The sequence below is a fragment of the Aulonocara sp. 'chitande type north' Nkhata Bay genome, linkage group LG19 (assembly GCF_057382095.1).
Source record: "Aulonocara sp. 'chitande type north' Nkhata Bay isolate Kocher_YH1m ecotype deep benthic linkage group LG19, A_spYH_male_GT1.1, whole genome shotgun sequence".
In the NCBI taxonomy this organism is placed as follows: domain Eukaryota; kingdom Metazoa; phylum Chordata; class Actinopteri; order Cichliformes; family Cichlidae; genus Aulonocara; species Aulonocara sp. 'chitande type north' Nkhata Bay.
Genome location: NC_141362.1, coordinates 30,443,020 through 30,470,862, shown reverse-complemented (window position 1 = coordinate 30,470,862; position 27,843 = coordinate 30,443,020). Strand labels below are relative to the sequence as shown.

The following is a 27,843-nucleotide window of genomic DNA, read 5'->3' as shown; positions in this document are numbered from 1 at the left end:
CTCCTAACATAAAATATTCAAGGTTTTGGGGGTTTATGGACCCCTTCAAAGCCTTTAAAAACCTTTCAGCTGAGCTATATCTGATCCAAAGGGGTTCACTTGGTAGATTTGTGATATTTGTATGTTTTTTGTTTACCCAGGTTGGCAGAGATTCCTCGATCCACATATGGGACACAGAAATGTTAAAACCCATGTCTGTTTTGAAGGGGTTCCACCAGCTTGGAGTGTGTGCTTTGGACTTTTCAGGTAACACACAGTCTTGCTTTGTCAAACTACACGTATGTAACCTAGACATGCTTTTAATACTAACAAATTATTTTAGACATCCTGTTTTAACAGGGAAACAAAAAAGTAATTTCACACATAAAAGAAATAGGTAAATTCGCAAGTCACCAGTTTTTCAGGCAGCAGTGAAGAACCTTATTCTGCTGTCTTTTAGTCGCAGCAGTCTGACAGCATCAAGGGGGAACTGTGCATCTGACTATCCCTAATTGGCCACAGATAGAGGCATGGTGGTGATCTGTATGTCATAGTCAGTGAATCACCTGCTGTAGATCAAACCCGCTATGGTGCTTTCATGTTGCTAATAAGAGCCAAACTTCACTCACAGACTGACTTTTCCATCCACAGCGGATGGCAAACGGCTGGCCTCTGTGGGCCTGGATGACAATCACACCATTGTGCTATGGGACTGGAGAAAAGGGGAGAAGCTCTCTGCCATGCGGTTAGTACAGTTTTATTACAGCATTTGCACATCTGCAGGGTGGTCTTTCAGGAGAGCTTTGACAAACCTCCCTGTTAATTCTACAGATTGTTTGAGCACTTTTGCTTTAAATATGGACATTTATAGATGAGAGCTAAATTGAAGCCACTTTGCTTTGCAAGGCTGACAATGTGATTGATAGAACAGAGGAGAAAAAGGGAATTACCTTTTAGATTACATGGCGGCTCCTCTGTAGACGTAAAGCCTGCCTGACTCTGAATGGCTAGAGCATGAGTATGCCCCAGGGCCTTGGCTGTAGATCCATAATCAAAGAGAATTACTTTTAACTCGTATACCAGGAGCTGCGTAGATGAGATCCTGGTGAGTTTGAGCTGCTTGATATGTCAGACGCTATTTGCACAAGGAAACGTGTTTGGAAAATGAATTAGAAGACAGTCTTTTGAGATGTACCCTGTTTCCCAAGGTGCAAAACGTACATAAAAGCAAATGGATTGCTAAAACAATCAAGCAATGAAAAGGAAAAGTGGTAACAAGCAAGCAGCGAAAACAATCATATGTCTTACGATGCCTGAAACAAACTGAACAATAAAGACTACAGTCAACAGACTGAAGTCTGCATTTTAAAAATGCATCCGATAACTGAAGACTTGAGTATCCAAGACAAGCATGATACTCTGGTTTTCATCATTACCGTGGTACAACTAATCCCTATATATGATAATAATAATAATAATAATAATAGATTGCATTTATATAGCGCTTTTCAAGGCACCCAAAGCGCTTTACAATGCCACTATTCATTCACTCTCACATCCACACACTGGTGGAGGCAGCTACAGTTGTAGCCACAGCTGCCCTGGGGCAGACTGACAGAAGCGAGGCTGCCATATCGCGCCATCGGCCCCTCTGGCCAACACCAGTAGGCAAGTAGGGTAAAGTGTCTTGCCCAGGGACACAACGACCAGGACAGAGGGATCGAACCGGCGACCTTCCGGTTACAGATGCGATTCCCAACCCCCTGAGCCACGGTCGCCCACGATGTATGTGAACAACACATAATTATTCACTCGCCAGGCTTGATACAAATGAATTAGATTACCAGACCTGAATTGTGGGTTTATTTAGAGCATTAAAGGTGTCACTTTCTCCAAAAAGATATGGCAAGATTTCCAGTTCTAAAAAGCCGAAGGCACCAGAAATAACTAACAGGAAAGCATCCGCATCCCGAAATATCTCTGCTTTTGTTTTGTTGCTCATCCTACTTGATGTTCGTATTTAGTATTTACTCCAGTGAAATACCCTGTGGCTACTTGGGAGCGGTGCATTGCGGGTTGCTCTCCTGCGTGCTGCTTGCCAGGCTCTCACTGGAGCTTAGGGACAGCTAGAGCAGCCTAATCTCTTTTATAGACACTGGTGGGAAATACAGTGAGGTGGACAAAGAGAAATGGGGCTTGACAGAGCCTGGCTTGTACAGCACCGCTGGCAGAGGGGGTATGGGATGGAGAGCCTAAAGAGGGTGCTTTTATTAGTTTCACTGTTGGATTTAGCTTTTCTTTATTACAGTGTAACTGTATGGGCGATGTTTGTCAGCAGCGAGATTTAAGAAGTTCAGAGCAGCACAATAATAAGATGCAACAATGGAAACAGTTGGCACACCCTTATGTAATCATCTCTGTCAAAAAACATGCATCACAGCTTCCTCAGGGTAGCTGTGTTGACTAAATTTGATCAAGACTAAAATTAAATACATTTTCTGTGTGTTTTTGTTTTAGTGAGATTTGTAAGTACACAACACTTTTCAGTTAGTTTTTCTTTTTTCTAAATTAGCTCTGTTAAACATATTTTGTCACTCTTGGTTTTCATTTTTACTTTTAATTAAAGATAAAGAGAGCTTTGTTTCTTAGATCGGTAACATTATGGTGTCTTATTTTGCTCATATTTTTAAAGTAGTTGATGTTTCCTCATAAAAATCATAACATCTTTTTCAGAACATATTTTTTAATGGATCCAATAGAGGAATACTGCATCCATCCAATTTTTTAACCACTTATCCAAATTTAGGATCATAGGGGGGCTGCAACCTCCTTCAGCTGTCACAAGACAAAAGGTGGGATACACCCTGGATAGGTCCCCAGTCTCCTGCAGAGCCTCTTGAATTACACTAGACAAAACCACCTTTTAATCTTTGAATTCAAGTGAATAAAATAAACCACCTAGCCATGCAGTCTGCCTTGACTTGTGAGAGAATGGATCGCTCTAAAGAAGTGAATCCATGCCCGACATTGATGTATGTCACTGCTCACTGCAACGAGTCAGTTTGTGAATGTTTTTCGTTTCTTCCACTGTAAGTGGTGTTATTGAGAAGTGTAAGCGTTTAAGAGCCACAGCATCTCATCCACTAACTGGCAGACCTTGTAAAGTTACAGAGCGGGTTCACCGAGTGCTGAGGGGCATACTGCATAGAAGTAGCCGACGTCAGTAACTACAGAGCTCCAAATCTCCTGTTGTATTAACATCAGCACAGAAACTGTGTGTTAGGAGCTTCATGGCATGCTTTCAATGACTGAGCAGCTCCTGTAAGTGGAATATGTATGCAGCCTAAAATGTTTGTCCACATAGTGCATAATGATGTAACACACATTACACGTAACTACACAAATGAAATATTATTTATCTTGTGATCTAGATATAAGCATTTTAATTTTGCAGCAGTGTAAAAAAAACGTGCAAATTAAAAGTTTGTGTTGACATTTTAAAATGTTGTTTTTCAGGGGAAGCAAGGACAAGATATTTGTTGTCAAAATAAATCCCTACCTTCCTGACAAGCTCATCACAGCTGGTGTGAAACATATGAAGTTTTGGCATAAAGCTGGTAAGACCTGCATTTCACTGTTGACTAGCAGAACAGCCTCTAAAAAGCAGAACTGGGGCTCAGCCGTGACACATCTCATCGTGACTGTCTGGGTCTCTTTCAGGTGGTGGTCTAATTGGGCGCAAGGGAAACATGGGGAAGACGGAGACTATGATGTGTGCTGTGTATGGCTGGTCAGAGGAGATGGTGTTTTCAGGCACATGCACAGGGGACATTTGTATCTGGAGGGACATGTTCCTGATGAAGACTGTCAAAGCCCACGACGGACCTGTTTTCAGTATGCACGCTCTAGAAAAGGTATAACACAAATCCAGGAGGAAAGGCTCTTCCCCTTATCAGGCGAAGTTTTGTCTTTAACTTGCAGATCATTAGATATTGTTCTTCTGTCGTCATTTTAAAGGGATCCTGTTGTGCTTTTTCTTATTTTATGGTGAATGTCCATTTTATGTGAAAGTAATCCCTCAGCTCAAACCTCAAGCTTCAGTCTGCTGATATTTGTTGAGATGTCAGTGAGAGCAGATATTTTTAATATGCTCATCTCAGGCACACAGCTCTGGCTCTGAGTATGTGCTGTAGATTAGAAGAAAGTCGCCTTCAATGGTGAGGGAGGGAGTTAAAAGATATGCTTTCATACAATTGAATGGATTTAAGGCCTGGGCCAAGACACCAAGGTAAATTAGGAGTTACTCAGTGTCCAAGAATAAAATCATGCAGTTGGAAGCAAGCACAATAGATCCCCTTTGAAATATGATATTAGAGTTCCCAGTTACATCTGTTTAGATCTCATTTTAGAGATCATTGCACCTTTACATGTTACAATATTTTGGCCCCGTAGGGATTTGTGACTGGTGGAAAGGATGGTATTGTAGCGCTGTGGGATGACACTTTCGAGAGATGCCTCAAAACCTATGCCATCAAGAGAGCAGTCCTAGCTCCAGGCTCCAAAGGTAAAAAAGGTCACCCTGTTCTCAACTGTCTGCTGCTGCCCTTGGATCATGTTTGTCTAGCCATTATGTAATGCAAATCCATTTAAAACATTCAGTGCGTTTAACTGAAATGAAGATTGCATCCTGTAGCCTGGTCCCTGCTAAGGTCTTTGTGACTTCATTCTTTATTTCACTGACTCTGCAGGGTTGCTCTTGGAGGACAATCCCTCCATACGTGCCATATCTCTTGGCCATGGCCACATCCTAGTGGGAACCAAGAACGGCGAGATCTTGGAGGTGGACAAGAGTGGTCCCATCACTCTGCTCGTCCAGGTAAGAAAAAAATCACATAGCGAATAACATACGCAGTCATCAGCTTCAGCCTGTACCAGCCCAGTCAAGATATTCAGGAGGATGCTATTTTCTCTGCAATATGATGAGCTGGAAGTCTTTAACTTGACACAAGTAGTGGAGTCGAACGTCTTCTGAGCCAGTAAAGATTTCAAAGGTGGAATATGTGCTTTATTTCACAGATAGAAAGCGGATGCATGATGAGGATTGTGATGTAATACATTTTCCTTATTGTTGAAGCGTTCTTAACAACATAATACTGGTGCCATAGATTACTCATCTGTGCAGGTTAATTTTCAGCATGGCGCCTAAATTGAATTACTGGACCAAAAATGAAGGGTCTTTTAGGAAGGTGGTGGAAGGATTAGTCTAAGGTAATGTGTGTGAGAACCGATGGCATGTTTCACTCTATCTTAACAGGCATTAAGGTTGATGTGAAAGTGCCTCTTTATGGGTGCAAAAATCTAAATAAAGATCGTCACAATATGTTACACTTTGTAAACTAGTCTGCAGTAATAGATGCATATTATAGTATGGTTAATAGTCTAAAACATGCAAACTTACCAATGCCGATTCACAGAGGAAATAGTTGTAAATGCTGATGAATTACTGGCACTCAGTGGGAGGTTGTTAATTTGGTTAAGTGCTCCTACAATTTCTCCTCATCTGCCTTGATTTTAGGCAGATGGAGCAAATGCTATTGATTGCCCTTTAGATCGCACAAGAAGCGATCAATTGACGAGAACGAACGGGGACGGTTTATTCTACAAGCTAATGAGGTTAACTGTGTTAGATGAGCAGAAACTCCATGAATACTGGTATGTATAGGCCAGGGGTGGGCAATTCCAGGCCTCGAGGGCCGGTGTCCTGCAGGTTTTAGATCTCACCCTGAATCACATGATTAGTTCGTTACCAGGCCTCTGGAGAACTTCAGGACATGTTGAGGAGCTAATTTAGCCATTTAAATCCGCTGTGTTGGTTCAAGGACACATCTAAAACCTGCAGGGACACCGGCCCTCGTGGCCTGGAGTTGCCCACCCCTGGTATAGGCAGTAAAGAAAGAATACAACGATTTATGTGTGTGCAAGTGGTATTCTTGTTTATTGCTGACATCAAATAAACACTGCTCAAAAAAATTAAAGGAACACTTCAAAAACACATCAGATCTCTGGAAAAAAATCATCCTGGATGTCTATACTGATATAGTCTGGATGTTGGGATTTAAAGGAAGCCACATCAATTTACTGCAATGACAATTTTAAACCTACAGAGTGCTGAATGGAAAGATACCCCGAAAATCAAAGCAAAAAAATGTTGCACCAGGCTAGTCCATTTTATCAAAATTTAATTGCAGCAACTCAAAATAATCAGTTGTTTGTATGGCCGCCGCATGCTTTAATGCATGCCTGACAATGTTGGGGCATGGACCAGTCCCTCACAGAGCCCCTGAACAGTCTGAGGTGCAGACCATTCCAGACTGACCCACCACCAAACTGGTCGTGTTGAATGATGTTACAGGCAGCATAACATTCTCCATGGCTCCTCCAGGCTCTTTCACGTCTGTCAAATGTGTTCAGCGTGAACCTGCTCTCTTCTGTGAAAAGCATACTGTATCAGTGGTGGACCTGCTTATTCTGGTATTTTATGGTAAATGCCAGTCGGGCTCCATTGTGCCGTGCAGTGGACATAGGCCCCACTTAGGCCACCCTGATGAAGTCTGTTTCTGATTATTCGGTCAGAGACATTCACACCAGTTGCCTGCTGGTGGTCAGCAGGGCTCTGGCAGTTTTCATCATGTACCTTCAAAGGAGCAGATACTGGTCCTGCTAATAGGTATGTTAAATACTTGCCCGGCTCTCCTAAAGTGACTGCCTGTCTCCTGGAGTCTACTCAGTACACTTGAGACTCTGCTGGGTGACACAGCAAACCTTTGGGCAAGGGCACGAATTGATGTGCCATCCTGGAGGAGCTGGATTACTTGTGCGACCTCTGTAGAGTCCAGGTATTGTCTCATGCTACCAGTAGTGACACTGACCTTGGCCAAATGCAAGACTAGTAAGAAAAAAAAACAGACAGAAAAGATGAGGAGGGGGAAAATATCCGTGGCCTCCACCTGTAAAACCATTCCTGTTTGGAGGGTTGTTAATTTCATTAACACCAAAGCAGCTGATAGTGAACAATAACCCACTCTGTTATTTAACTGACCAGATCAATATCCCAGCAGTTTAACTGACTCGATGCTCTAAATAAAAAGTGTCTCTTTATTTCTCTATGTTTAAGTGTCTCTTTTAACATCATAGGCTTTGATTTTTCACTTCTAATCACTGCATTGTAGTGTTTTGTAGTGAAGCATGGTGCAGGCTTAGAATATCAACATCAAGTCCTAATGTAGATATTGATTCCCACAGGGATATGATGAATTACAATAGAATATTTATCGCACATAATGGAAACTGTAAAGCCATTATAAAAAGTTTTTTTGTGTGTAGTATTTAGTCATAAATGACTAAAATAGTTCATGAGGACCCCTTGTTTAATTGTATAGCCAGTGTACCCATAAGCAGACACAAAATGAGACAGAGTGGACCAATATTAAGTGAAATTATATTTACTGATTCACAGAATACGATAAAGGAAAAGTGCTCCCTTAAGAAAAATCAAGTTTGATCAAATCAGTGCTAAAGAGCTCAGAAGGAATACGCAGGAGGGAGGTAAGGCAAAAAAGATGTATGAGGTGAGCCTTCAGAATTAAGAAAACGCAAAGAGAAAAATAAATTAAGTCAACACAGAAACAGGGAATAAAAAACACAAAATCAGACACAAACAATATGCATATATATTCATGTTGAATCATTTTTCAACTTTTTTTTCCTCCATCACCTGTTGTAAAAGTGTGTTGATCACTTAAATCAAATATTTCTGCTTTTGTGTATTGGCAGGGTCACATGGAGGGTGAAGTGTGGGGCCTGGCCACTCATCCCCATCTCCCTCTCTGTGCTACCGTCAGCGATGACAAAACCCTGCGCATATGGGACCTGTCCCCGAGCCACTGCATGTTGGCTGTACGCAAACTCAGGAAAGGTGAGTCACTGTTGAAAAGCTAACTGATAACAGGAAGTGGATCGTCCCAGGCATTTAACAGACACCTTGTCCGCCGCAGGCGGCCGTTGCTGCTGCTTCTCCCCTGATGGCAAAGCTTTAGCAGTGGGCCTGAACGACGGCAGTTTCATTATTGTGAACGCAGACACCCTGGAGGACCTGGTGTCCTTCCACCACCGCAAGGACATCATCTCAGATATCAGATTCTCTCCAGGTCTGTCTGCTCACCTCCGCATTTCCTCACCGATACAAAACTCTGAGAATAAAATAGACTTCTAAAAGCCATGTGCCCTCCAAAGCATCTGAGTTTACAGTACGTAGGATGCTGTGCAGTATTTCAGCTGGTGTATATATTTTCCTCCCGCTGTGAGTCGGAGAGATATTGCTGCAGGCATGACCCAAATTAATGGCTTTCTGTAATAAGGCCAGACAGAGAAACAGCAAGAGAGGAATGAGAAACAGTGGGGGTGGACAAAGTGAGAGCAAGAAACTAAACTCTCTTTCTCTTGGACACTTAACCTTAATCTACAATGCAAGGGATCCTGTTTCTCTACCCAACACCCATTCTTTACTGAGAGTGCCTTCCTTAGATTAGAAGGCATTATACAAAGTTGTGTAGTAATATTTATTATTATTATTATTAACCTTTATTTAACCAGGAAAAGTCCCATTGAGATTAAAAACCTCTTTTGCAAGGGAGTCCTGGCCAAGAGGCGACAACACGTTGAAATTACAAAGTTACATACATATTATAAATAACAATTACATTTTAAAAACATTTTTCTCTGGCTCTCTCAATCTGGACTTAAAAGCATTTAATGAAATAAGATCTGCTATCTTCCAGTCTTTTTGCATCATGTTCCATGTGAAAGGGGCAGCATAAGCAAAAGCCCTCTTTCCCAGTTCAGTTCTGGCAAATGGAACATTGAGCAATAAAAGATCGCTTGAACGCAGACTGTAAGAAACAGTACTTCTCCGTGTGAGCAGATCGCAAATGTAGGTGGGCATTTGTCCAAGCAGGGCCTTATAAATAAAGATGCACCAGTGAGCAAACCTCCTGGAGGACAACGAAGGCCATCCCACTCGAGCGTACAGATCACAACAATGGGTCAAGGCCCTACAGTTTGTAATAAACCGTAAGGAGGCATGATAAACTGAGTCAATCTTATGAAGACACTGGGCGGAAGCATTCATGTACAGCAGATCACCATAATCTAAAACAGATAAAAATGTAGCATTTACAAGACGCTTTTTTGTCTCAAAAGAAAAGCAAAATTTGTTTCTAAAGAAAAATCCCAATTTTAGTTTGAGTTTTTTCACAAGATTGTCTATGTGAGGTTTAAAGGTCAGAGAATCATCAATTAAAAAGCCAAGATATTTATACGTATGCACCACTTCTATGAGGTTTCCCTCAAGAGTGGACACCAAGGGGACAGTTTGAGGAAATCTCTTCATGTTTGAAAACAACATTAGCTTTGTCTTTTCAGCATTGAGAACCAATTTCAGCTCCAGAAGTGTGTGCTGAACCACGTCAAAAGCTTTCTGCAACGATTCTATTGCCTTTTCAAAGTTTGAGCCAAAGGAATAAATAACTGTGTCATCAGCATAAAAATGCATACTAGCATTGGACACATTTTGTCCCAAATCATTTATATACATGATGAACAGCAGAGGTCCTAAAATTGAACCCTGTGGCACCCCAGTGTGAATATTCAAAAGTTCTGAGCACAGATTTTCACATTTAATGCATTGAGTCCTGTCACTCAAATAATTAGTAAACCAGGAGACAACATGTCTAGACAGCCCCAAAGAAAGAAGCCTATGCTTTAAAATGGCGTGATCCACAGTGTCGAAAGCTTTTGACAGGTCAATAAAGAGAGAAGCACAGTGCTGTTTTTTATCAAGAGCAACAAGTATGTCATTTATCACTTTTGTGGCAGCCGTGACAGCACTATGCTGTTTTCTGAACCCAGATTGTAGTTTTGAAAGAACTTCATTAGAGTACAAGAACTCTTTTAATTGCTCACTGACGAGAGACTCAAGGACTTTTGCCAAAACACACAAGTTTGATATTGGCCTGTAATTAGTCAAAATGGCCGGGTCGCCTCCTTTTAATATTGGCGTAACAAAAGTTTGTAGTCCTTAATTATGCTATTATTTTTTCAAGTATGTAGACCTTTCTAAACAGCAAGATGAATAATGAAACATCTGATTACTTCTTGTTAAATTCAGTTGTGTAAATCCACAAAGAGCAGTAAACCTCACAGTAGCAGCTGCTGCAGCAGGTCAGCTGATCATAGCCTGTGCACACAGAAAATCTGCTGGAGCTGTCAATAGAAATGATTGTGAGTGATTTTAATTCCCCACACTGAGTCACTTCGAACAATCTTAGGGTTCATTAGAATTTAGAATTAGAATCTAGAAATGCACAAAAATAACTGGTAGAAATGTTCTCCAAAGAGCTACGTCTTACTTTCTTACTTCTACTACAGGGCCTGTACTTTTTCACTTTTACTTGAGTTAAAGAAGTTGAATCACTACTTCTTTTAGATAGTATTTTTTAACATAAGTATCTGTACTTCTGCTCAAGTAAAGAAGAATTATGGAAATCTAGACTTTGAGGTAATCCAATATTTTCTTTGTGGGACTAGAAGAGAAGACAAGGTAGGGAGACTAAGGGGCCGTGTTATTGTTTATTTATATGCCATATGTACATTATTCACCTGCTTGTGATGCTATATGAAAAGTCAGGTGATCACCTAAGTTAGAGTGATTTGATCACAAGGGGACAACTTTTGCGATAATTCAGTCTGGACTGAAACTAACTTGCCCTTTTATCCTCCTTTCTTATTGGCTCAGGAGCTGGGAAGTACCTTGCAGTGGCATCAGGAGACAGCTTTGTGGATATTTACAATGTAATGAGCAGCAAAAGGGTAGGAGTGTGCAAAGGATGCCTCAACTACATTACCCATCTGGATTGGGATCGGAGGGGTAAGCAGGTTCTTAAAATGCTCACTAAATCTCTACAAATGACTGTTTAGGAACCAGTTATAGATTCAAAATCTCGCTGTTAAAAAAATATTCACCAATATACCCACTGGGCTCTTTAATTAACAGGAAAACTACTTCAAGTCAACACGAGTGCTAAGGAGCAGTTTTTTTTCGAGGCTCCTCGAGGCAAAAGGCAGACCATCCCAGCTACAGAGGTAAGCAGTGAAGAAAAGGCACAACATGGTTATGGTGCTGTTGGCACACATTTTCCCCTCGGGATCACAGGAGGCTTGGGGAAGGGCAGTGAAGCATTAAGACGGCCCAGTTTTCACCAGTATCATTCTAATTTTGGCAGTGGAAGTGGGATAGTGTTTAGGGTCACTTTAAAACATTGTGACATTCACACTGCTTGTGAGGCACACAGAAACAGGGAGCGTTAAGAAAATAAAGGTCAGAGATGAGAGATGTCACTAGGTCACGTCTCAGTGGAGCATTAGACGTCCTCCCTTCTCATTTTACCTCATTGTGATCCATTCGTCTATTATTCCCTAACATTCCTAGTGTTAGTCCGCAGTAGTTATAGGATTGTAATTGAAAGGTTAGGTCTGCTCTTGCCTGGCTTGTGTTTTGGTTTTTTTTTTTTTGCCTTTTTCTTTGTTTCTATTGATGAGATAGTTTGTGCTGTGGAGAGCCTCAAGGCTCTGTTCGTGGTCCTATTTTATTTCCTGTTTATTCACTAAATATTTAAATTTGTCATTTTAATACAGCATGTCATCTTTATGCCAAAATCCGATGTTATGATCACATTAATTTGTGCAAAATCAGATCAGAGAAACGTAATAAACGGGAAATACATACAACAGGCAACTATAACTATGAATATAAATATAAAAGAATACAAATATTAAATGTGTCTGGGATATTATAGGTGCACAGGTGTGTAAATACACATCGTGGCTTACAATAAGTAATGGAGTGCAGTGAGGGGTGTTTAGTCCTGTTCAGTATGGGTAGGTCTGACCCAGTTAGAAGAATTAAAGAGTCTGATAGCAGCAGGAAGGAACGACCTCGTGTGTTGTTCCTTCACAAAGCGGGTTGAAGGAATGTGTTGCTGAAACGGTCAGTGTGTCCAGTGTGTTATGAAGGGGGTGGGAGTCGTTGTCCGTGATTGCCAGGACTCTTGCCAGCATTTTGTCACCAACCACCTCCTCCATACTGGAGCCAGCAGAAGTTAGCATAGCTTAGCTTAGCAAATATACTGGGAGCATGTGTAAGCAGCTAACTAGTTGAGCCAGGTCTGTTAAACTATTTTCCACTTTTCCAGTTCTTCCTTTAAGGCAAGCTGACCATCTTACAGCTGTAGCCTGACATTTAACAGACATCCAGTGTTATTTACATAGTGGCAGAAGCACAAAATAATAGGGAGTGAATTCCACCAACCATACGATACTCTCTGACCAAACAATGATGATGGTAGGAAACCCATCGTCTGATAAAACTTTTAGCAAAAAAAGGACAATGTCAATGTGTAGTTTAAAGGCAACATGGTGATCCTTTGACGATCCTGCAGTGATGAATGTTCGTATTAAATATGACCCTAGTTTCAAATAATTAGGTAATCGTGTCTCTAAGTGAAACTTACTGTGAGTCTAAAACTCAACCTTCAGACTGCCCTAAATGCTCAGTTTCAGACACTTTTTTCCACTATTAACAATTTATGACATCAGTCAGTGCTGATTTTCCTAATAAGGCTTAAGAAGCCCCACCTGCCTGCTGTTTAAACCTTTTATTTGCAGCGGGCAGTATATCACAGCTTGAGTTTTTACATGGGTAAACTAATGTGCTGCAACAAAGCTTCTCTGCTTGAGTCCTGGAATAAAAATATAAAGCTATAAATGACCATAATAGGTCCACTTTAAGCTGTGCACTAAAAGTCTGTCACATCTGACTCTGGATTTTTCTTTTTACATTAAGAAATTTGTGCAAAAGCTTTTCCAAGCAGCACATAATTATTCATCCAAAAGATATATTCTTATATTTTAAATCATTTCCTTTGGCAGCTGGTGTATTATAAATTATCTTCCTCCAGCCACTGAAGATTACAGATGGTTCCAAACGTTGAATCTTCTAATAAAGGCATGGTGTGGGGTTCTGTAGGGTTTAGAATTCAATATAATATTTTAGTTTTACCTGTGAGGCTTCTTGGAGTAAAACCCTCAGACTGTATTTCTAACCTATGTTAATGTCCTTCCAGTTTGACATTTGTTTTCTTATTTCCTGGCTTTATTCAGGTGGAGAAGATCGATTGGAGCACATGGACGTGTGTCCTGGGAACATTTGTTGAGGGCATCTGGCCTGTGATAAGCGAGGTCACTGAGGTGACCGCTGCCTGCCTTAGTAATGACAGGAAGGTGCTAGCAACAGGAGATGATCTAGGATACATCAAGCTCTTCAGATATCCTGTCAAGGTTCGACACAGTGCATAATTCTCTGTATTATCTTGTTTAAACATCGCATGACTCGAGTTATAAGTTGTGCAAATTTTATGTTAATTATGTGTTAATGTCACAAATGTTAAATAGCGTCCTTCTCCCCCAGGGGAAGTATGCAAAGTTCAAACGCTACGTGGCCCACAGCACACATGTTACTAATGTGCGATGGACCCACGACGACAGCCTCTTAGTGACTGTCGGTGGGGGTGACACGTGCCTCATGATTTGGGCCCACGAGCCCGAGGGCCACCGCGAAATCAGACAGTGTGACAGCGAGGAGTCGGATATTGAGAGCGAGGACGATGGAGGCAAGAAATTGAGTTCTTCTAAGATTTTTGTCAGACGTGATCCTCTTGTCGAATGAAAAATCGAGTTTCCTTTTGCCCCACCAGGTTATGACAGCGATGTGACGAGGGAGAACGAAATCAACTACACCATCAAGGCCTTATCCACCAACATGCGACCAATGACAGGCGTGAAACCCCACTTGCAGCTGAAAGAGCCCTCTGTGGATGAAAGGTATTCCTCACTGAAGCAGTGACGCAATAATAATAACGAGGCTTTTGTGTCAAGCTAAAGCCAAACCTGACTTCTTCACACAGCCCTGTCCTGTCCCTTTCCTTTTGAAATAACTCTGCCTTTTCTGCTCTTCTTTCCTTTAATGGCTGTCCATCTGTCACTATCCTGCTCCATTATTTTATTCCACTTGAAGACAAGGGGTAGTCAGGTAAGTTCTTGTAATTATATAGAGCGATTCTGCTAAAGCAATAAGCATAGGCACATAGGCAAACTGTATGTAACAGCAAAAAAAAGAAAGAAAGTGTGGCCTTGATCCCATTACATGTTTTCACACATGCACCATAACCCTTAGTTTTTGTAGACATTACCCAACTGAGATGCACAATATTAACTTTGCTCATATAGCAGCTCTGAAATAAAGATTATAAACTCTTTGAAACTCACTTTGACAGACAAGCAAAAAGCAGAACACCACATTCAAACAGGAAGTCAATCGTTAAGCCCACAAAATGGTCAAATTAAAAGGTTAATATAAGGAAAAGGGGATGGCAAAATGCACAAATCAAATTTTCATTATAAAAAACACCAACAGTTAAAAAACAAAAACACAAGAAAAGATAGGATTACATAAAAGCTGTGCTACAAAAATATGATTTAAGAAGTGATTCGAGGAAAATCTGCAAACCTTATCTTTCAAGTCAGGTCATGCTATATCCAAGCAAAGCATTATCACCTTTAGAGTTAAGCTTTGAATCTAGAGTGGCTCCTCTTGTGAATCTGAGAATCTCAACATTTCTGCTGTGCAGCCTGGGGTACGACACAGACATGTGTTAAATGTACAAATGTTAAAAATGGAAAGAAGCCAGAGTAGGGGTAATGTGCTAAAACTAGTCAAAAGATTGATTTGATGCTGATTCTGAACTGGTTGTAGGCAGGTGAGTGAGGAGGGAGTCACTACAGTGAAGCCTTAAGAAAATAAAGTGCAAAATAAATAACTTTCCCCAAGTCAGAATTAATGTAAGAAAACAAATGACAAAATCAGTAGGAAAGGATGTGAAACAATCTTACCTACAAGCTCCTGAGTACAGATTCAGTGCAACGCTTTAATGTGAAAAAAAGTGCAGATCTGTCTTGTCTTTGACACACTCCAGTAACAGTTTCCAGTTTCCGCTGGAAACTGAAGTTGTAAAATCTTAGTGAGAAGACCCAAAAGTAGAAGGTGATAAGAACAAGAAACAGGCTTCATATGGTAATATGTTAATGCAAGCAGGGATCAAAACACGGATCAGAAGCACAAAGAGAGAAGCTTGACAAAGATGGATGAAGTAGGACTATATGCACAGGTGATTGACAGACACAGGTAAAGATGATAAGGTGTGGCACACAGTCATAAAAGAGGGAAAAAACAGGAATTAAAAGCAAAAATGATCAATGACTTGGACTTATAAAGTGCTCTTTTACTCTAATTGAACACTTGAGCACTTTTAAGTACAAGCCACAGTACTTACAGCGCTTTCTTCTATGGATTTATGCACTAACACACACACGCACACTCATACAGATGAAGTGAAGCCAACTTGGGTTGGGTATCTTTCCCAAGGACACTGAAGCAGGACATGTGAAAAAAACAGCTATAAGTATTGCTGAGACATGAACATGTACAGAGCCCTGCAGGGGACATTGGAGAAAAAAACTGCAAAGCACTGAGTTAATGTCTTTGTAGTTGATGCCAAGCTCAAAGAAAAATCTCTGAATCTCTCTCGCAGGTGTGTGACAGGTTTCAGTACTGATTTGAAAGTGCATGGACTTAAATGAAAAACTTTTGCACGATCTTGCAAAAATATATCTTCAATTTTTCCTTCTCCAGTGTCCCTTGTAGAGCTCCTTAAACATGAACACCAAACATGGTAAAAAAAGAAAAAGATGAGGGAATACAGAAGAGTGCGAGAGAAGGGACATGAGCAAGACAGAGAAACACGAGAATTAGAAAGAATCACATTAAAAACAACACATCGACGGATGATTGTGTTCATTTTTCGTTCTTGTCTGGAGTTCATGTTTGAAAAAAGCTGGACAAATTAAATCCCTGTTTTGGGCGTTCTCACTACCAGGAAAAAATGGGGCTTAAAGTTCAATAAGACATTGAATTATTTTGCTGCAGTGTCCTGTCCTCATTCGTAGTCATCGCAACAGAATCTGAACAAGTACTAAATCTTTTCAACAGTCAGCGACTCGGGGAGAAATGGGAGGATTATAGTGATATCAAGCGATAAGAAATATTAACATTATACATGATCATCCCTTTAAAAGTCTTTTAGACGATCAGTTTCTTATTGTTCCAGATCATGCATTATGAACTTTCCCACAATTATAAAACATCTCGAATGCATCACCGACTGTCGGTGCTTCAGATTTGTTCTTTCACAGATTGATTGATTCATTTATTTTTTTGACATCGACGCAACCAACCACGCAGCATCTTCTGGGCAGCGGTTGTCATAGAAATGGACTTTGGTTGTCATGGTTACACGGCGGCACTGACTCTTGTACTTTATATCCTCAGTGGCTGAGGTGTTGCTTTGCACGTGTCCGCCTGGCAGCAGTGAGCGCTGTGGGAAACCTTTTTTTCTAACTCTTGTTTTTTCTTTGTCATTGCTGCCATGAAGAGGATCGAGGTAAGTTCCTCACTGTGTTTTTCTACTCTTCATTTTCTCCTCGCTATCACTTTTGTGGTCTTTTTCTGACCTGCATTAACTACGGTTTGTTCATATAAAGTTACAGGAGTTGGCTTGTAGAAATCTGCTATTTTTGGATTGTTGGTGGTCCTGCTCTGACCTCTTGCCTCTTACCCTTGACCTCAAACTTGCACAGAATTTCAAGAGAAGCCTAACTTTTAATACACAGCAGGGGTTTCAAATATTTCAATATTGGCTCACCAACAAGTCTAATTCAGCCTATTGGATGGCTTTGCAAAGTGTGAAAACTGCAGTAACATCATTAATTACACCACTGCTCCCTGTGTGGGATGCTAGCTTTACTTTTCCATGGTTTGAACTGTGAATAAATACTGCTATTGTTTAGTCACTAAACCTCAAAAAGGGCACTATTCTAAGATAAATTTTTAAAATAGCTTTTATTTTAATTGCCACATTTCAGACATTAATCTAGTTTAAACAGGAGTCTTTAACCCTGGAGAACCCATGGGGTCAGATCCGACCCCATTGGTTTACTAGGGAAACCATGGGGTTAAATTTGATCCCATGGGTTTTCCAGGGTTAAAGTTTGCAAAAAAATTTATAAATTTTGCCCGAGTGGGGTAAATTGTGTCTTTCATTTGGGTTTGTGTTTCAGCTTTTTTAAACTCTTTGCTGTGATCCAGGTGAACATTATTAGAATTCTGTTACTTATTAAAAACAGAAAATTTGGTGCGACATTGAGATTGAGACTGAATTGAGTTTGACAGCCCTGATTTAAAGAAACACAAGAGCTGAATTGTAAATGAGTAGTTTTCTATTGGAGTTTTGTTTGGTTGTTTTCATCGCCCACAGGGTTGTGCAACATGAATTTGTCTGCCAGGGTGAGGCTATCGTTGCGGTGACATCCTGACCTGAACTGTGCTTTGGTCACGCCAACACAACTTTTCGCCTCGTCAGCCCCATTTCCCAGATTCCAAAGCAACTTTTGTGCACACTGGAGGAGATCCAGCACACTTCGCATGGGAACAAAAGAGGGACAGAACAGGACCTCAGAGAGATCTAAAAATAGCAGCCAAGCTGAAAGCTGTCAAGAGAAGCCTGAAGAGATGATCCTGAAGGGGAAATCATCCAAATTTAAACCAGGAAACGATTTCTGTTTTGTCAAACGCTTACATTAAAAAATGATTCTGTCACCTAAGTGTGCTCGAGGCAAACGAGGCAAGGTTTAACAATTCTTCCTTGTGCTAACTTTTGTATGCACAAAATAATGAAAATGAACAGGTCTAACTGTTGGTTTAGTCCCACATTATGGAAGCATAGTGGTGGCATTCCTATGACTGTTAAAGTAACATCAGTAATATGACCAGTGCACTGAATTGATGTCATGCCACTGCGTTCATATATATTCATGGTTTTTATGGCAGTAGTTACTACTGACCGCACATGTTTATTACTCCTGAAGTCTCTGCTTTATTTGGTGGTGTTCAAGACGTTCATTTGTCCTGGATACTAAACCTGTCGTGATCCTCTTTAACTTAATTTATAGCTTTCATTCTCTTCTTCTTCTTCACACACTACAATAACTTTTGAATTGTGATGGATATTGAGCCAGTTGAGCTACTACGTCATTGATATTCCAGTTTATTTTGTGTTTCAGCTCGAAAACAGTAGAGAGGCAGCTTGCTATTGATATTAACCACTAATTACTTACTAAAATATACTATAAGAAGTGTAGTGAAGTTCTTAGGTGGAACCAGTTGCTGACACAAGTTAATAATTTTAAAAAATGCTTGAGGAAGATGACTCGTCGATCTGACTGAGTACGCACCAGGGAGGAGGCTAATAAGACAGCAGTAAATTAAATCAGACAATAATGAAGGCACGATTGGAAACATAAGCAGGAAACTTACCCTGAAAATTAAACAGGAAGTAACTGAAAGTGATAAAGAAGAGCTCACACAGCCAAATACAGGAGACGCAGAGTGCTGTGAAGAGTAAGCAGTGTTATATTCATGTAACAACGGTAGTGCAATGATCCTTATTATGTTCGTCATCATCATTATTGCTGTCAGCATGAAAAGCAGCTCTACGCCAATTCTCTTATCACAGCTGTCTGTTTCAGGCCTCCTGTCAGCAGAGCGCTGCCACAGCCAGAGAAGCTGCAGACCAACAATGTCGGCAAAAAGAAGAGACCCATCGAGGTAAGGACCTAATGTCATGAGTGCTGGTTTCATTTGAACCCTGGCAGGGGTGCTGTGATCGTCACGTGGAAGATTTTGAGTGTCAGTCACTTCTTTTCTCGTATTGCAGTTCTTTTCCTGCATGGATTCATTGTGAAAATGAATTTATTAAATTAAAAAATGGGCACTCCAGCCTTCTGGACTTTCATACAATTAATCTTATGTAATGTAACACATGTGTAGGTGTGATGCACTCTTTTGTGTTTTATTTTTGCCTGGTTTTAGATTGGAGGGTAAAAGATTAATGAGTTTCCAGTTGTGCCAGATATTTTCCTTTTGCTTGGGGATTTTGATAAGTACGTTTATTTTGATGAAATGTCACAGCCGTTATGTGTTTCTGCGAGATTTCGGCTCGTGCTCTCTGTTCTGGGATGTTTTTAGGAAATGTGTGCACCTCAACTAGCATGCAGGCTGAAAACAAGGTCAGGGAACAATACGTTAAGATTTTCATCAAACTGGCAGCAACACTTTAAAGCTTGGAAAACGCTTTAAAGCAAACAGTACAACGTAATTCAGATATTTTGAGAAAAAAGGCTTTATTGTCACATGATCTCCTGTGACCTTCGTGGTTAACAGTCTGTGTGCCCACAGATTCAGAGAGGTGCCACAACCACTCTTAACTGTTTTATCAGAGGAGACAAATGCATGCATTGTAAATATTGAAGGACACATGTCCCCTGCATCTGCTGAAATCTACACTCATGCCTCATATTCTCACCTGAACACATTAATACAGATACACAAATGATGTATTTATGTAGACCCAAGAAGGCTTGTCTGTCTTAGATTAGCAGATGATTGAGAATGCTGTTTTCTAATGTGATCATTTTAGCCTAAGACACTGCATGCTCGTCCTCAGTCCACATAGCCTCTCTGTGGATGAGGATGATGATGATGCTCTAATCGAATGATGGCGATCTTCAGCGAGCAAGCTGGCCCTGAAGATCTTGGTTGTCATGGCGTTAACCTTTCTGACTTTCAGATCGCCTTTTTTTTCCCCCTGACTCTCCCACAGGACCTGGTGTTAGAGCTGGTGTTTGGTTACCGTGGCAACGACTGCCGCAACAACGTGCACTACCTGAATGAGGGGACTGACATAATCTACCACACGGCCTCCGTCGGTATCGTCCTCAACTTGACGACTTGTAAGTCGGCAGAAGATCGACTAAACCATCAAAGCAAAAAAAAAAATCACATATTTAATGTAATGTGTGTATGTGTGTATTCACACAGCCTGCCAAAGTTTCTATGTGGAACACAGTGATGACATTTTGTGCCTGACCATCAATCAACACCCCAAATTCCCCAACGTGGTGGCAACTGGCCAAGTAGGTATGTTTGTGAAAAGTCGCCCTCCTGTGTCAGCAGCTGCTTCTTTCTCTAGTCTCTGTCCTGTGTTGGATTACCATACATCTCCCTCTTATAGGCTTATCAGCACAATCAACCAAATCTCCAGATCACCATTTTTAAAACATGAATACAGATGAGGACAACATTATTAGCACTGCTATGAAATTTTACATTTTTGTTGAAGTTTTTCCAATGCCACTTGATGCCAAAATATAAAAGAAATCAGTTTAGACTTGAGAAAACATGTCAAGAAGTGGAGTGAGAAGTGTCATCAAGAAATTCAAAGGAAGCCACGTTGTACGTAACAAGCCTGGCAGAGTAAGGAAGAGACAGATTTCAAAGACTCGTGGGAGATGTGCCTAAAGACCCCAGAACAACTGCCAAGACTTGACGTAGCCGAGTCATTCTCCAGAGGACAATCACTAGAGCTCTGCAGAGGAAGGGACTGCGAGGTTGGAAAGCAAGAAAACTGCACTTCTGCAGAAGAGACACCTTCAAGTCAAACTGAAGTATCCTAAGGACAACCTGCAGAAAGATTATGGATACTGGAAGTGTGTCCTTTGAGCATATGAGATGAAACTGGAGCTCTTTGGACACAGAAGCTGCTTATGTTTGGAGAAAGAAGGGAGAGGCCTACAACACAAAGAACGCCATCCCCACCGAAGCTGTGCGGACGCTGCAGTGTGTCAGGAACTGGGAATCGGGTCAAGGTGGAAGAAAGTCATGACGAAAGAAGGAAAGTAAAGATTTGGGAAGAAAACAGCAAAAGCGTGTCTGGGTCGTTGCATTGTCTTCCAATACGACAACAACCCAAAACATCCATCACTCCTGGTGATGAACTATCTCTGGAAGGACAAGATGTTATTTACTGGCCTGCACAAAGCCCTGACTTGAATCCCACTGAAAATCTGTGGGGTGAACTGGAAACTACTGTTGACGTCAGCGGATAATAAAAGCGAGATAAGCTGATTTCCAGAAGAAGAATGCGCTCCGATTTCAGGAGACATGTGATTAGGGTTGCCAACTCCCTGAAAAATAAATAAGGGACACCTCGTGGCCAGGGCCGGGCGACCCAGTTGTCTTCACCCTTCCCAGTGTGGTGAATTTTCTAGCTCTTTTTTTGTGTGTGAAATTATTTTTTTAACCATTTGACTTGAAGTTGATTTAAGTAGATGCATATTCTATTCTTTGTGATATGAACACATGTGAAACAAATGATCATTTAGCCATTTATTTTTAGCTCAAAATGACAACATTAACACAGTAAAACAGGTCTCTTTCTTAAACAGAAGCCTGTCATGCTTAACTTTTGAGAATATAAGTAAATCTTTCTTTAAAAGAACTCTGTCCTGCTTAACTTAAAATAATAGAAAACAATAGAAAGAAAAATATTCTTGTAACAGTGCACATTTAGTGCATTTAGTACAATTGGCTTCAGTTGAGGTATTATTTCAGCTTTTCTAATGCTAATCAGCTGCTCCTGTTTGTAAACCCACTTGTTCCCATGATTACGCATCATAACTCATCATCATTATTCATCTATGTATTACTTTTATGTATTAGTCATCTATTTGTTGTAATCATCTATCCTTGCAGTTGTTTATTACACAAAATAAATTATATTATCACACTTCTGGCCACATAGCGCTGATATTCACTGCACATGCCCATATTAACGTTTTCCAGCCAGGTGTTTTCCTTTTCCCATTCTTCCCTTTCTCTGAGGGGAACAAACATTGCTGCTCTAACGCTGGGCTCACACTGTGCGGTTTTAGGCCCATTTTGAGCCGATTTTTGGGTGATCGGCCCGATTTTGGCCTTCATCGTGCGTCGTGTAGTATACGTGGGGTAACGAGAAGTGATTAACACCTCACGACCAGCTCCCGATCATCAATCGCTCGTGAGCCGCTCACACTGCTCACGCGCAAACGTAAACGTCGGTGAAAAAGACTGCGCAGCACGGCCGTGCAGCGTGTGATCTGGACACAAGTGATGGAGGCACAACTTGTAGAACTTTGGAAAGCTCATCCGAGCCTTTTCGATGTGGCCTAACAAAATTATCACGACCACAACAACCGTGAAAATAGTTGGATTTACATTGCTGCTCAATCACAGCTGCCTGATCATGTTTTTCATTAGCAATTTAGCAAAGTTGATGGTGGTGGTGTGTCTGTGTGAGTGAAAGACAGAGAGGGGGAGCGACAGATTTTCTGTTATAACCTTAATTTTATGGAGGCACAGTGTGAGCACTCAGGTCGCATCAGAGCATCGGGCCGTATAGTGTGAGACCTGCATCGTGACCTACCAACTTCTAACCCCTGCGAGTCAATCGTGCAGTTTGAGCAGGAGCTGAATAACGTGACTGAAAAAATCGCACAGTGTTTGCCCAGCTTTAGGTGTACTGTCGTCCGAGACTTGCACCGCAGTGTCAGCGTTTGTTTCCCTGTTGGCCATGCTTCTTGTTGTGGTCATCTGTTGTCTTCCGGTATTTTCTCCGTAAGCGACCTTTCCTCGACCAATGAGATGAGCGGTAATCTGAATTGTCATACTCGAATTGTCATAAGTGTGCTGTCAGCTCATTGGTCACAAAGCAGGAGAGGGGCTGGGAATTATGTTTTCAAACAAAGTGTTAATTCCATAAACATTTATAGACTACTTTTGATTCTCACTGTATTACGGGACAAAGTGCGTCCCTTATTAGCTCAATACGGGACGATTCCGTATTTTAAGGGACGGTTGGCAACCCTACATGTGAGACTTGATGAAAACTGCAGCAAACGACCGCAGGCAGCAAAATCCAGCAAAAATGATTCACAAATTGATATTAGCATCAGAGGGGTAATAATTCTGACCCTTGTAGTTTTTAGCTTTTGTAAAAGTAAGTTTGAAAAAGCTGTGTTAAAAACTTAACACTTAGGGAAATGCTTAAAAAAATGACATTTTCAAAGTAAGGCTACTAATTCTGTCCTCATCTGTACCTGTAGGAATTTATTAAAAGTATATTTTTCTCACATTGTAAAAGAGAAGTGACAAAGGAGTTGTGACAGGACAACTGATCTCTTTTTAATTTGCAGATCACTTTTGTTAGCTAGTTTAAAGGCTAATGGTTTTGTTGAAGTTTTGGTTACCACTGCTGCTCAAAAGCCATGTTTTTGTCAATAAAAGTGTTTTTTTATTTTGGTTTACAGGTGATATCGGTGACATGTCAGGTAAGAGTTTAAACATTCAACAACTGTTAAGGATCTGACCACTAAGTATGTGAAGTCACTGCCATCTAGTGGCAATATCTACCTTCAAAAAGCTGCCAAATAAGAATATAAAATTTGTAGAGAGCAGTGTATAAAATAAAACAGAACTTTGAGGAATAGAAAATCATATCTAAAGGCGTAATTAAGAATTAAGAATAACTGTGATAAAATGTCTGTTTGCTTTCCCTTAGCCACGTCTCCATCTATCCATGTGTGGGATGCCATGACCAAGCAGACGCTGTCGGTGCTACGCTGTTTCCACGCGGGTGGAGTTTGTTCTGTTAGTTTCAGTGCCACAGGAAAACTCCTGCTGTCTGTGGGCCTGGATCCCGAACACACTGTCACCATCTGGAAGTGGCAAGAAGGTAGGAAAACAAAAAAGCACTTCCCTGATTTTGCTGCTGGGATTTTCACTGACAGAACAAACACGCTTGCTTTCAGGTGCCAAAGTGGCCAGCTGGATAGGTCACACCCAGAGGATCTTTGTGGCCGAGTTTCGGCCGGACTCAGACACACACTTTGTGTCTGTGGGCATCAAGCACGTGCGTTTCTGGACATTAGCTGGCCGAGCTTTGCTCAGCAAGAAAGGCGTGCTCAGTACCCTGGAGGACGCTCGGATGCAGACCATGCTTTCTGTAGCATTTGGAGCTGTAAGTCAATCCCGTGATGCCTGTTCTGCCTCCAATTTTAACACGCTGTTTGTTTTTACCTCGTGAATCAAGTCTAATAATATTTACAGCTCGACAGATGCCACACTGTATGCTTGAATGTGCTGTGAACTGTTTTTGTGCTGCTTGCTCTGCTCTCTTAGGCCACTAGATTAGTGCAGATTTGTTTTCTTTTCAGAATAACTTGACATTTACAGGTACCATAAGTGGGGATGTGTGTGTGTGGAAGGAACACATTCTAGTAAGAATAGTGGCCAAAGCTCATACGGGCCCCGTGTTCACTATGTACACCACACTGAGGGACGGCCTCATCGTCACCGGAGGCAAAGAAAGACCGTAAGTTCTTCTCTGTTACATTCATATGTTAAATTCCATATTAGTAAGATGTCAGGTGTCAGTTTATTATAGGCATGTATAAACACTGTGCCCAGGCAAAATATAGCTTGAGGAAACACCTTGCAGGAAATAATATTAAACCTAATGTTGAAAAATGCATATTAACAGGATTAAATACATGTATTTATTTAAGATATGAATGAAAGAGATTCCCATGGTTATTTTCCACAGGTCAAAGGAGGGCGGTGCTCTGAAGCTCTGGGATCAGGAGCTGAAACGCTGCAGAGCCTTTCGGTTAGAAACCGGACAAATCATAGACTGTGTTCGCTCTGTATGCCGGGGAAAGGTAGGTCACAAATCACACGGTGCTTGATTTAAAAAAATTGTCCAATTTTTTTAGAGTACGCTAGACCAGTCTACAAATAATGTTTGTGGTTTGCCACTGGGACCTTTAGGCCAGCTCTTAATCTAGTCTATTACAGGGATTTCAGATATGAGTCTGAGATATTCTGGTGCTCATTAGCTGATATGCTTTCAGCTGTTCTCTACAAGCTCAGTATAACTCTCTGCTCTGTGATAGCCAAGAGAATACTTCCCATGCTGCTGATTCAGATGACTTTCTTTTTAAATCATCATCAAGACAATCACAACTTTCAAGACCAAAAAAATAAAACCCTCCTTAATTATGCCTTCACTTTTCTCAGGACCGAACTTGTTTCATAAATGCTGAAGTTACCGCTGTTACCGTGGTAATAGTTATCTGATACATCATAACTAAAAAAAAGATGACAACGGTTTTCAGATTTGGAGTCGGCAGGTGAAACTTTACAAAATGCTGACCAGTGTTATCTCTTTTGATGTTCCAGGGTAAAATCCTGGTGGGGACCAGGAATGCAGAGATCATTGAAGTAGGAGAGAAGAATGCAGCGTGCAACATCCTGGTGAACGGACACATGGACGGACCGATATGGGGTTTGGGCACGCATCCTTCTAGAGACGTGTTTCTGTCAGCCGCAGAGGATGGCACTGTTCGTCTGTGGGACATCCCAGAAAAGGTCAGGTCTTACGTTGAACAGAGCAGCCTCAGATTTACATCAGTTTGTCAAGAAGTTAACAGAAACTCTGTGCTGGTTTTTCATCGCTATGTGGGGGGAACAGAAGATGCTGAATAAGGTGAACCTGGGCCACCCGGCGCACACCATCAGCTACAGTCCTGAGGGAGACATGGTGGCCATCGGCATGAAGAATGGAGAATTCATCATCCTGCTGGTCGCCTCACTCAAAATCTGGGGGAAGAAAAGGGACCGGCGTTCACCTATTCAGGATATTAGGTAATGCACACAAAGCACAGTCAAACTTTCCTTCAGTAAAAACTTTCTGGTGTGTCTAAAAGTCTTTTCTTATTTATAAAAGAACATTTTTGTAATGAGGAAGGACGTTAGTGAGGTGGACCGTCTTGCCAGTTTTGTCATTATTTACACCCTTCAGCAGCCACAGCCAAAAAACAATCAATTTTTGGTTTCAAGCTCCCGACAAAATGTTTGTGTGGATCTCAAAGGATTAGGGCTGAAGTCAGCGAGTGCCAGCTGGATATGGATTAAGAGTAAGACATTTGTCTGGGACACATTATGATTTGCACTGTCCAGAGCAAGGTTAACTAAAACTAAACCAAAAACTATAATTAGATGTGAAAAAAGACATTTTAGTTAACCAAAAACTGAAACCTTGTGAATTAGAAAACTAAAATCAAATATAAGCCTTAGTTTTAGTATCTGTCAAATATTTTCTTACAACTTGCCTCATGAGTCACTGAAAGACACATTTATTGAGACTCTGGATGTCTACAATCGCCACACTATGTGAATAGATTCTATTTTTATTTTATTTTTTATATTTATTGACATTTAATATTTTTTTGATGTGATTTGTCACTGTGATATGTTTAATGAACCATCTAAACTGAAGAATACTCCAACTGTACTTGGCGTACTGTTAAACAAATCTGAGGAGAATTGTGATTTCATCTCCTCCTTCGCAGGTTCAGTCCGAATTCTCGCTACCTGGCTGTGGGCTCCAATGAGTGCGCCGTTGACTTCTACGACCTGACGCTCGGCCCGCAGCTGAACCGAATCAACAGCTGCAGGGACATCCCCAGCTTCGTGATGCAGATGGACTTTTCTGCCGACAGCAACTACGTCCAGGTGTGGAGGGCTCATTAACTTGTTGCAGGAGAGAGTGAGACGCTGGCGAGCTGATACTTCTCTAACCTGCCATGTCTTTAAACAGATATCCACGGGTGCTTATAAACGACTCGTGTACGAGGTGCCATCTGGGAAGCAGGTCACAGAACAGTCTTATATTGACAGGATCACCTGGGCCACCTGGACAAGGTGAGGGTCACACTAATAAGAGTAACAGAAGGCATCCTTATTTATTTGGAAACTAAGGAAAATGTCACTGTGTGTGTACCCAGTGTCCTTGGGGACGAGGTCGTAGGGATCTGGTCCCGTAACACTGACAAAGCAGACGTCACCTGTGCCTGCGTGTCCCACTCGGGCCTTAACATCGTCACGGGCGATGATTTTGGGATGGTAAAGCTGTTTGACTTTCTCTGTCCAGAGAAATTTGTAAGTATGATTGCATAATTTTATGATTGCGATTGTGTTTGATGTATTAGGGCAGCACCTGTTTTCTACTACCGGCATTTTTCTGGCAGTTTTAGTAACCCTTTGGACATTTTTAGGTATTTTTTTGGCGGTCTGTGCTGCTCATCTTAATTCCAGTCTGTGTCTCCACCGCCCCCTAGTGCCAATAACAAACAAAAAAATAGTAATACATGCAAACCTTAGGTCTGAGGGGATCAGTGAGATAAATGGTCTGAAAGAAGTGCACAGACTCTACTAATACTTGTCAGAACTTGTCAGAACATTTTTCAACAATAAAAACTTTTTATTTGATGCCACAAATCCATGTAAAAGTGACACTTTGCTAGTAGCCTTCAGAGCTGCCTCAGTTCCTGTGGAGGTCACTTGAGTACAGTGAACTAATTGTAATGTTAAACAAACCAGATATGATATGAGCTCTGTGGCATCGTGTGTTATCCTGCTGGAAGCAGCCATCAGAAGATAAAGACACTGTGGTCATAAAGGGATGGACGTGGTCAGCAGCAATACTGCGGCAGGCTGTGGAGTTTAAAAGATTCCCATTTGGTGCTAAGCAGCCCAAAACGTGCCAAGAAAATATCCCCCACACCATTACAGCAGCAGCAGCCTGAACTGTTGATACAGGCAGGGCAGATCCATGCTTTTATGTTGTCTATACTAAATTCTGA

At 41.2% G+C, this 27,843-nt stretch overlaps 1 protein-coding gene across 6 annotated transcripts in view; it reads left to right on the top strand.

Annotated features, from left to right (window-relative positions):
• The window catches only part of eml5 (EMAP like 5), a 53,027-nt gene that overhangs the window by 22,977 nt on the left and 2,207 nt on the right, over window positions 1-27,843 (top strand). For 2 of the 6 annotated variants that reach the window (XM_086273802.1, XM_086273800.1), the window contains 28 exons: window positions 141-246; window positions 631-724; window positions 3,496-3,596; window positions 3,700-3,893; window positions 4,432-4,543; window positions 4,728-4,855; window positions 7,813-7,954; window positions 8,034-8,186; window positions 10,832-10,963; window positions 11,090-11,178; window positions 13,255-13,431; window positions 13,562-13,763; window positions 13,848-13,974; window positions 14,168-14,182; window positions 16,641-16,649; window positions 18,793-18,871; window positions 19,926-20,055; window positions 20,144-20,242; window positions 23,449-23,469; window positions 23,700-23,873; window positions 23,950-24,158; window positions 24,355-24,512; window positions 24,744-24,858; window positions 25,379-25,567; window positions 25,671-25,843; window positions 26,551-26,713; window positions 26,799-26,902; window positions 26,986-27,139. In XM_086273802.1, the coding sequence (XP_086129928.1) occupies window positions 141-246; window positions 631-724; window positions 3,496-3,596; window positions 3,700-3,893; window positions 4,432-4,543; window positions 4,728-4,855; window positions 7,813-7,954; window positions 8,034-8,186; window positions 10,832-10,963; window positions 11,090-11,178; window positions 13,255-13,431; window positions 13,562-13,763; window positions 13,848-13,974; window positions 14,168-14,182; window positions 16,641-16,649; window positions 18,793-18,871; window positions 19,926-20,055; window positions 20,144-20,242; window positions 23,449-23,469; window positions 23,700-23,873; window positions 23,950-24,158; window positions 24,355-24,512; window positions 24,744-24,858; window positions 25,379-25,567; window positions 25,671-25,843; window positions 26,551-26,713; window positions 26,799-26,902; window positions 26,986-27,139 (3,549 nt within the window). The remainder of the gene's footprint in view (window positions 1-140; window positions 247-630; window positions 725-3,495; window positions 3,597-3,699; window positions 3,894-4,431; window positions 4,544-4,727; window positions 4,856-7,812; window positions 7,955-8,033; window positions 8,187-10,831; window positions 10,964-11,089; window positions 11,179-13,254; window positions 13,432-13,561; window positions 13,764-13,847; window positions 13,975-14,167; window positions 14,183-16,640; window positions 16,650-18,792; window positions 18,872-19,925; window positions 20,056-20,143; window positions 20,243-23,448; window positions 23,470-23,699; window positions 23,874-23,949; window positions 24,159-24,354; window positions 24,513-24,743; window positions 24,859-25,378; window positions 25,568-25,670; window positions 25,844-26,550; window positions 26,714-26,798; window positions 26,903-26,985; window positions 27,140-27,843) is intronic. The other 4 variants (XM_086273803.1, XM_086273801.1, XM_086273804.1 and 1 more) reach the window with 3 other exon arrangements.